Genomic DNA, 10,734 nt, shown 5'->3' with positions numbered 1-10,734 from the left:
GGGAGGGGAGAAGTAAAAAAAGGGGCAGGAATAGAGACACATTAACAGAGACGAAACGAGAAAATTATCTAAGAAGACAAGAGAATGGTGGAGAGGGACAGGGCTGTGTATGAATTCAAGTTTTGCTGGCTGGCTGTGAGGGACGGGCAGACGGTCACATACAAATGACATGTGGGTTTCTGTTGTAAACAAACATTTATTTTCTAAATGCTGAACATGGAAATAGTTGCATCTCGCAGTAGCAGGTCTGAGGGTGAGAGAGTCAAGTCCCTTATTTAATTCATGTCATTGTAGATGATATAAGTAACGTATGTATGTTGAACTTCTTTTGCACCGTATGCAGCCAACCGTGCTAATCGGAGGTGCACAACAAAATCTATAAGCAGACAGTTCACCTTCCCGTGTCTGTCCCTGCACATGGGAATAAAGTAGTTTTCACACATCCCATCAGTCACACGGCCTTCTGGGGGTACATCATTCTACCACCATTGGGTCAATAAAGTTTGACGGCTGATGACACTGTCGAATCTGGTCTCCAGTTTGCTTGTATTAAACCAATGCTGTTGAAATTATGCACTTTCAGAAGGCCGTGTGGCTGATGGGATTTGGGAAGGAGGGCATATTGGCTGCTGCGTATTCATTTGGTGTTTGAATTATGGTGGCCGAGATATAATAGCACATTTACTAATGTGGTGATAGCTCAAGTTGTCCTTGATGGAAATAGTTTCACCACTGTCTCTGCTCTTGGGCGTGCAGTTTAATTTCAGGAATGCAGTATCTTGACAATATTTGCACTTTTTTATATGCCTGTCTACATATCAGTGTATACCGTGTAAGTGGAAGCACTGGCAAATTATCTTACACACATTGAATTATTGGCATACTGACAGGTCTCAACCCACACCCATGCCCCTCTGCACAAAGAGTACAGTGGCTGGATACAGTGCGGGTTTTTTGTTGAAGGAAGTGGTGTGCACGTGATGTTTACAACTCCACGTTAGTCCAAGGCTGAGCGAAGTTTGGTATCTCACTCCCACAAAGCGAGAGCCACTATAAACCATGTCCGCACTTGCAGCGCCTGTCTGACGCTTACATTACTTGCCGCCGGTACACCTGTGGGAATAGTTTTTGCAGGGGACAGCCGGGAACGGACGTAGCTCAGCTCGTCATGGAACACTTTCTGAACACGGTCATCAGAAGCACCGCCGAGTTTTTTCAAAACTCTGAGGTTGAATTCATCGACGGGTACCAAGAAGGGGACAAGGCACCGACGAGTCCCGCCAGCTCCACGGACTCGCCAAAGCCTCCAGACTCGCCCCGTGCCACGCTCACTACGTGGATTCCGCTCGCCGCGTTGTTCAGCAGCAGCAGCAGCAAGAGAGATGAATTGGAGCCGATCGTGGAGGAGGAAAGCTGCGCTGGGGCAAAGGGGCACGATGGCGTTTGCACCCAGGAGCAGGCATCTCTGCAGTTAGCCCCCCGTGCCGCTGTGGTTGAACTTCAACCCGGTATCCGGCAGTATCATTATGGACCTCTCAAATATGATTATGACTCGCCTGAAGGTAAATGTGTTTTTTATGCTTTATTTTACCAGGCAAGGCCCACAGAGATGTTTAGCTATTTTTTATAAGCGACCTGGCCAATAATTATAGCTCAACGAAGAGGCTCATCGTATGGAAATGTATAGCGGCCAGATACTCTAAAACGCTTGTTTCTGAATGTGGAGGGAAAAAACGGAGGACCCGGAGATAAATTAACGCGACCACGGGGAGAACATGTAAAGTCCAAAAATACAGGTGTCAGGGTCGGGCTCGAACCTATGACCTTCTGTATATCAGGCGAGGTAGTTGACATTTCGCCCCCCACTCCCCCCAACACGAGTGGGGTTGTAAAGTTAATATTTGGTAGAATGTCAAATAGAGATCTACTCTGCTTATAAGCTGCGTATATTTCCTCAATGGGTGGGTGGACACACATGCGTGCTTTGCTTATGCATTTTAACAATTACTGAATAGGTGCTTGCACCTATCCTCGCTTGAGTTGATGTCGTGTGGAAACATGATTTGTTAAATGTCACAGGTCAGACGAGTGCGTGTAAGCTTTTCAAGTCGGATGTAATTGCAATTACATTTTCTCTTAATGCCTTTCGTCTTGACACATCTTGAGGCACATTGAAATTTGTGCTAGATTTTACCAAATCCCACCAGTCGCTGTGAACTCATCAAACTACTGTTCCAATATTTGAATGCAAGGGCTGACTGTTACGTGAACATGTATTCAGGAACTTTTGTGTATTCACTTGAAAATGACATGTTCATACAAAGTATACGAATTTGCATTTCTGAATGCGTACTGGTGTAAACCAGTTTGATAGAGACGAGATTCAAATGTTGACAAAATAGCCTAAGCATATCTTGGCCATGTGCTCATTATTGTTAGTTGACACATGAATGTTTTGGTCAAAATGTTACAACAACAAAAACATTGGCTAGCATGTAAATGTGTCCCTTATAAATGCGTACACAATATTACGTATTTATATAGTGAATTACCCCAGAAGGTCAATTGAAATGTATAAACCTATTGAATTTGTAAAAAAAATAAGTGCCATGTGTGTTATTAACACTCTTGCAAAAGTAAATAAACAAAAGTCTAACGTTTTGGGCAATGGCCTATTTAAAGAACGCCATTTGTTCAAATTTGTATCAAATACTATATCTCATGAACAAATGTATATATATTTTGTTATTTTACGTAGTTATTGAATGTGTTGAGTTAACTAACCATCGTGTGATCTCTTTTATGGTAATTCTAAAATACGTTGATAAAATTATATTCGATGTTCAGCAAAATTATCTAATGTTTTTGGGATTGCTCAGTGATAACCTAAAACTAGTCAAAATCTTAATATCCAAAATAATCAATGTTATACAAGCGTTGTCATTTGTAGTTAGTGCAATAAAAAATGTACAGCATCTGAAATTGCAGTCTAACATGGTGTGTGCATAGCACAGGATAACTTGCTGCACCTTGATATGATTAATGTTTGATGTGTTTCGTACCGTTTGCTTGTGCCGCACTGGATGAGCAAACAGCTTCGTTCACATCATTTTTAAACACCAAATTAATTGTCATATTTAATTTTTTCGGGTCTCCAAACTTCAGACGGATGCAAACAAAGGACTTAGCATAGAGCTGTTTGCTGTAAGGTAGACAAGTGTTAAATGTTTTATAACTTTCAGAATAAATAATATGACCGCAACCACAAAAATGTTCCATGATGTTAAGTATAACTTTAGGCAGGAGTGTGTCTGGCCAAGTACATGCGTCATGTTTGGTTATATATTAATTGTAATATTGATGAATAATGTATAACCTTTTGTCAATCAATTGCTTGATAAAAGCGTTGCCATACCCTGGCACGGTGTCGAGATGTTAACTACCTCGCCTGGTATGGAGGAGGTCGTGGGTCCGATCCCGACCCTGATGCCTGTATATTTGGAGTTTGCGTGTGTCTCTCCCCATTGTCGTGTGGATTTTTCTCCAGGTCCTCCAGTTTCCCCCTCCACATTTAGATTCAACATCATGCGTCTTAGAGTATTTGGCTACTATAAATTTACACATGTTCAGCCACTTTATTGGGCTATCATTTATGACCAGATCGCTTCTGAAAAAGAGCTATACAGCTCAATAGGAATTACCTGGTAAAATAAAAAAGTTGTTTTATCATAACCTACCACAATTGCAGATGTTGGTTCATATGTTACTTGGCAATGATGTTAGGAATTGAACTTGGGTAACTGGCTTCATTGTACAGTGTCCTACTAACTGAACCCCCACTCTCATGTACATATTCATTTAACACTACAACATATGCAGACCCCAACATGGTTCACAGTGTGCACAGGTGACGTTTGTGATTTTGTGATGGTTACAGCACGTGAACTGGCTCCAACCACATCGTAAAACCAGTTAGCTTGCAACTTTATCTTGGCAATTACTGCCAGGCGTGTGCTGCAGTTTATGATGGAGAAGCAAATCACTTTGCTACCATTATTGGCATGAAATGTATGTCTGCATACAGTAGCAGCATTGTTAACATTCAATGAGCAGGATGTACTTTGCTTTCAACAGTTATCTCAGCATGTGTATATAGTAATCTAAATAGTTGTAGAAAATGTTTTTATTGAAACAGTTGTATTTTATGATTGACAAAAATCTTTATGTTTGTAATAACATGTCAGTGCAATGTCTGGTAGATTAAAGTAGTGTGCAAGGTCGAAGCAAACGAGTGATTGAGTAAGGCTGCAGTGCCCTTCATCATGCACAAATTTCCTGTTTCCTTGATATGATCGTGAGTCATGTGTTGTCACTCAACCTAATGGAGGCAGAGCCAGCGAGCCTGCAGAGCCAGCGAGTCTGCAGAGCTCGCGCATGTCATTGTCAGTCTTTTTTAACCATCCATTTCAAGTCTCCGTATGCTGATAATGCCACCCGGTAACCTGTGCTTGCAATGTATCTCACTTTCCCACCTGTTCCCCTCTGTGATAATCATTGCCTTCTTGGCTTTCCAATGAGTGGACTTTCCGGCATATGGCCAGATATGTTGATCCCTTTGAATCACCGCTCGTAATGTCTTTTGGCCAAATTAAGTGTGTGGTTGATACCCCAGCCTCCAATGTGTACAGTGATAAGTCTATGGCACGAGATTAAGTGTCTGATATGTTAGCTCGTCGGTGAAATGTCTTTACCAAGAGCTAAACCAGAATGAATGCAGCCATTGCTTTTGTCATTTAACCTCTGCTCACATCGCTATGAATTTGCAATCATGCAATGTTGCAGTTATCAATTCCCTTTGGGCGGAAAGGTAGTGCAGTGGTAACACTCGTGCCTGACAGCACCTCCGTTTAGCACGGTTCGCTGCGTAGGGGACGAAAGAAGTTCAAAATACAGCGAGAAGGGTTTTGATTGCCGACTCAGATGCTGCACTGTGGAGTTTCTATATCCGAGTTCTCTGATTTCCTCCCATGGCCAAAAGAAACATACACCGTAACTGGTATTAGCCAAACATCCAAATGCTGAAACATTACCCACAAATTACTCATTCGGGATTATATTTTGGATTACAACGATGCCCCTCGGTATATATAAATCTGGCAGGGCCCTTCTGACAAAGTTTTGAGACTCACTGCAGCTCTCCTGGGTAAACAAACACACTTTTATATTTGCAAAGGAGCTTTTATCAATCGATATAAAAGCTCTCTTGTTTAAGTATTTTTATATTCGCCTATGTTGACGTGAACTTTTCAGGCCCCTTTATCCTCTCTAGATGCCCAGCACTGATGACTTTTTTTAATGGCCTTAACACCCAGCAAGAAGACCCTGCCACTGCTGAATAATATTTACATTTTAACAGCGTGATTACATTAATGCAATTTGGCCAGCAGACAGTCCATTGGGAGTTTTGTATTTATTGTGACGCTATAAGATAATTTATACTGACTCATCGCCTCATCATTGCCCTTGTTTTACCACAACATTTGTTTGACTCAAAGCAAGCTTTAATTGCACATGGGCTGTTACACATATATTAGCCACTGTGCGTCGCTAATAAATAAACCCTCTATGCTATATTGAGCATGTAATTATTTTTTAACGCACAAAACGATTGCTCAAGATTATAGTGCTGCTGACTAAAGAACCCTGCGAAACTTTCTGCCAAATCTATCTCGCAAGAACTAAAGACTTAAGTTTCTTCTATTCAGTCTTCCACTTTTAAATAAGGTGGGTTTTATCTCCTGAATTATTAAAGTCTTTATATATGAGCTTGTTCATGTACGTTTATACCGTATTTCAAATCCAAATAAATGACAATCGCAATCTGTCAATATGCTGTTGGATGGAGGCTTCACCACGCCGTATCGGTCTTGGGGGTTGTTTGACCATACTTCACCATGCCGGTTGATGAACGTTGGTGAAAGGTGTGCTCATGACTGCTTAAGATGACACTAGCAATTGATGAGAAAATCTTTGTGGCTGAGAAAATGGAACTCAGGTTGCCAGGTTCATTGTATATTGGACTAACATCGTTTATGCTCCATTCCCCGTCTTTAACGGGTAATTTGAGATGCTTATAACTTATGCAGGCACACAGTGTTCTGCAATGCATCAGTATACATCCAAAGACAAATAAGCATTGTAAATCGTGGAATTCTGAAATAAACCACTGAGCCCGCTATTCTAATCCTGGAACAAAGAGCAGATGCATGTGGGGCACATCCCTCCCACTGTAAAATATCTAATTTTAAGCTGCTATGATTGTAGCCTTGATTGCCATTTGTCCAGTAATTGTTCTTATGCAGATATCCCCGCATCAACAATTGATTGGTCCATCTCGTATTCCCCACACTTTCCCCCTGGCAAAATAATCAAAAGATCCTGAATTCCCCATTTGTTGTTATATATATAATCCTTGTAGTACACAATGGGAGAAATTTACTGATGGAATTGATTGTGTTTGTGTATTGCGTCTGATTCAACATAATATTATATTTCCCTCCCCCCCTTATCGCTCGTCTTTTGTGGGGGTTGCAGACACAGGCCAGAAGAAGTCAGGCGAGCGAAAAGAAAGAAGAATGTCCTTCCAGAAGCCCAAAGGCACGATGGAGTACACGGTAATGAACACGTTGAATCAGATGTTAGATTCAACTTCCTCAAATTCCGCGGAAATGATAGAAGGGGGAAACAAACCAGGATGAAACCATCGTCTGCGTGTTCAACTTTGACCCGCATATCGGGTTGCATACACAAATCGATTGTGGGTTATATGAACACTTCCACTTGTCTCCAAATAAACATGCAATGTATTTTAGTTAACTGGACAATTGACTTCCGTGACATTTGTCATGCAGCACTATTCATGTACGCAAACTTTGGACCAGTTTATTCAACCTTTGGGCCTCGTCAACAGAGTTGGGGCTGTAAGCAAATGCTTTTGGGTTGCCAGATGCTATTTGCAAGAGGACTTCATCTTCACAATGCAGTCCTGTTCAGCATAAACAACAATGTTGGATGATAACGTAATTTTGTACCGTTGTGGAGGATTATGGGTTATACAATAATACGGCTTCGTGTATAAATATAATAGTTTCTTTAGTCCAACAGCCTATGGGCACTCCAAAACAACATTATACAAATATTTGACCAGAAAGCCTAATTATGTTACTAACCATACGCTTCACAACAGCACGTAATGAAGTGGTGTTGTGATTCTCTGTATGACGCAGTAAGCAGTGCTGTTTTATATTGTTTTGCTATTGACATTTTGGGTAATGATGTTTTGTTCTTGTTCTGTTTTCTACTTAACTTTAATCATCTGTTGTTTGCACGCTATTGAACATACTTCAACAAACGTTCCACCAAATGGAGAAAGTGGTCTGGTAAAAAACCTTGTCTGAAAATTAGTTCTTTTTTACATTTTTTAGAAGAAAGATGCCTGCTAATTTGAAGCCTTTTTTTAAATATATAGCATTCATTACAAAAGTTATATATCAAGCCCATCTCAGGACGGGTCTTAAAGAGGTCTCCGTTCTATTTGCTTTGTGTTTCATGCCTGTTTAATTGTCTCCCCTCTGCAGGCAGGTGCCCAGGATACTCTGAACAGCATTGCTCTCAAATTCGACACCACTCCTAATGAGCTGGTACAACTCAACAAACTTTTTTCACGCATGATAGTTCCAGGACAGGTAAGCAAATCTCGCAAATCCCCTCCACACTAAGCCTTCTGAAGAGTGCACAAAACATGTCATACACATTTGTCATTTTCTGTTCGACTCCATTTTAAGATGTAAATTTCCGGCCCGTGAATCGTGTTGTATAGCAATAGTTGCCGATGCATATCATTGGAAAATAAATATCGTTTAAGATTGTCTCTCGTTTAAATTCAAATTGTGTTGCAATTCTGCTCGGAAAAGCATGTCAGTGCCGCTAGCAGAATGCGAGTTGGGGCACGCATGTGTGAGCAGCCTCCACCTGCCGTTCTGTAGGGGGGAGGCATGCCCAAACATTTGTAAACGTTATTCATGATTCTCACTGACCTATATTTAATCAATAGCATAACGTTTTTCGCCGACAGCATTTTTAATGAGCGACGGTAACCTTGAGACTTGTCTTGGCTGTAAGTAGTTGGCTAAATACGTGTATTTCTGAAAGCAACAGTGAGTTTGTTTTTCTCATTCGAACTCGTGTATGTGCCACACATGTGTTTGACATTGTAGGGATGTTTAGAAAACAATATCTTATTGATATTATCATCATGTTTTTAATAGTCTCACGCCTGAAAATATTGTTTTGTTTACGGTTGTCAGCGGAGATGGCACCAGTAGCTTACAAAGACAATGATCCCCCGTATAGCCTTAACAGATTGTAGGGGCAAGTGTTAGCGAGCACCTATGAAAGCCGGCATGATACACGAGGGGGTGGGTGACCAGAACCACTTGATCACATGCACACACACTGCGTACATGTGTGTATGATCGTTTCTCTGTTCATCAGATGCTGTACTGTCCAGACCCAGACTATATGTCCAGCGATGGGAGTTCCCCATCTGCGAGTCCTGTCAGCCCGCTGTCTCCTACGTCTTCAGAGGCCGAGTTTGAGAAACTGCAGGTATTAACATAGGGGTTGAAGACTCCGGCGTTTGTTTCAAGTTATATTTACGCCGTGACCTACGCACGCAGTTAAGCCATTTATGTACGCGCATTGCCATTGACATCCCCGGCTTGCCCGAAGAACAGTGTTCACAAATAAGCCTCAAGTCAAACGCGATTGATTTTGCGAAAAAACACTCAATACGTCCGGCTTTAACTTCGCCTGCTGTCGCGACCGCGAGCAAATCCTCGCCGGCAGTTTGTGCGACACGCGCGCTCTCGCTCACTCTCACACCGTTCTTGCGGCCGGGCTTTCGCCACACAGCTCTTGCGCTCGAAACCGACCGCCCCCGCCTGCCCTTTCCAGGACACGGAGCCAGCGATGCAGCGGCCGTCGGAGAGGCCCGCGCCCGCAACGTCATCGCCCAATCCTGCCCGGTCGGCTCGCGTTGTCTCGTCCACGTCGGAGGAGGAGGAAGCGCTGAGCGAGCGCTTCCTCAAGATCAACTGCAAGTACATCACCAACGGAAAGGTGATGCGCTGCCCGGACCGAAGCGTGCACGGTTTGCGTTTGGCGCGTGAAGATGATCGCTTCTCACGGTCGTGATGCATGTATGTGCGTGCACTCGTGTCACATGGGAAATCATCCACTTGATCTCTGGCAATTGTGTTCAAGGTTTTGTAGCAGCCGTGATGACACATGCTTGTTGTAGGTTCTGTATCTGTGAAAAGTGTGCTGCGAACCAATTGGCTGCATAGCTTCGGTGGACGATTAAAGCAGTCTGGGGGTTTGTTTGGAAATATATCCCATGTCCTTAGTTACCGCAGTGTTCCTGTAAGATAGAGACGTTGCTATTGAGTGCGGAGAGCGGTGGGCACTGGGTGGTTATGTGAAGGCGAGTGGGATACTGTTGAGTTTGTGCTTGTATGTATGTACGTTGAACTTATTTCGCACCGTACATAGCCAACCGTACTAATCGGTGGTGCTTGATCGAATGGTGCTCACGAGGAATAAGAATTTGGTGATTAGCGCAAGCTGCGTACAACAACAAAAAAATGCTAACGATGCATTTATGGCCGCGGTGGAAACAAACGACTCTAACGAGAAATGCTACGAGCGAGATGTGTTTTCAGCACAACCGCGCAAACCTTTGCAGTATTAATGCATATCAGACGGGGGAAAAAACCCAGACAAAAGCGAATGGCTTCTCGGATTTAAGAATTTAATCACGGACCTAAATCGTAATAAATGAATCTAATTACTCAGGGGGAGAGAGAGTTATGTTGCATACAGCGTGAGTTTGCTGGTGCATGCGTGTTTGCTCATGTCGAATTAAAGTAGGCATTTTTAGAAGGAGTCTCAAGCACAGGGTAACTTTTCAATGCTGTTTACTTCCATTTTTTGTGTATCAATGCTGTACGGTTTTGACATATTTGGTCAGCAACCACTTCCTTCCTTCCTGAGTAAACATGCCTTGAACTGGCACCTCGAAGTAAAAGTGTGGTATAGTTCATAAACGATGCTGACAAATTTGAACAGAAATCAGTCTTACGTGTAAATTCGGTGTTAATGGTTTTGTAACCTCTGACTGTGGACATTTCTGTTTCTTGCAGGGAGTGGTGGGAGGGGTGCTTCTGGTCACACCAAACAACATCATGTTTGATCCTCACAAGCTTGACCCCCTGGTGGTAGCGAACGGCTGTGAGGAGTATGGAATTATTTGTCCAATGGATGAGGTGATATCTGCAGCCATGTACCACGATATCGTCAACACCAAGATAAAGGATGTCACTCCGATGTGCGTTAATTTTCACTGTCTCCAGTTGGTTTTACCGTTCGGCAAAAATAAATGTTTACGTGACACTCGTGCGGAGGAGCGCATGCGGAACTCATGATGAGACACTCTTTGAGCCATCATTTGTGGCCAGGTCACTTCTCAAAAATAAGTTAATACCTCGGGTTTTTAAAAAAAGTGATTTGTTTACATTTCCTATACTTGGCACTCCTATCATGTTTTTGTATTGTTTGTTGTTGTGACGTTCTTACCTGTCCTTACTGGACATCTGTGAAACAGATCTTCATAGC

The 10,734-nt window shown here is 42.5% G+C and overlaps 1 protein-coding gene across 10 annotated transcripts in view; it reads left to right on the top strand.

Annotated features, from left to right (window-relative positions):
- The window catches only part of LOC144931686 (oxidation resistance protein 1-like), a 151,639-nt gene that overhangs the window by 118,202 nt on the left and 22,703 nt on the right, over nt 1-10,734 (top strand). For 6 of the 10 annotated variants that reach the window (XM_078855842.1, XM_078855841.1, XM_078855845.1 and 3 more), the window contains 5 exons: nt 6,595-6,674; nt 7,638-7,745; nt 8,554-8,667; nt 8,974-9,180; nt 10,263-10,447. In XM_078855842.1, the coding sequence (XP_078711968.1) occupies nt 6,595-6,674; nt 7,638-7,745; nt 8,554-8,667; nt 8,974-9,180; nt 10,263-10,447 (694 nt within the window). Of the gene's footprint in view, nt 1-1,067; nt 1,563-6,594; nt 6,675-7,637; nt 7,746-8,553; nt 8,668-8,973; nt 9,181-10,262; nt 10,448-10,734 lie in introns of those variants that run through there. The other 4 variants (XM_078855836.1, XM_078855838.1, XM_078855839.1 and 1 more) reach the window with 4 other exon arrangements.

This window comes from Lampetra fluviatilis, chromosome 4, assembly GCF_964198595.1.
Source record: "Lampetra fluviatilis chromosome 4, kcLamFluv1.1, whole genome shotgun sequence".
NCBI classification, from domain to species: domain Eukaryota; kingdom Metazoa; phylum Chordata; class Hyperoartia; order Petromyzontiformes; family Petromyzontidae; genus Lampetra; species Lampetra fluviatilis.
This window is presented reverse-complemented; position numbering and strand designations above follow the sequence as displayed.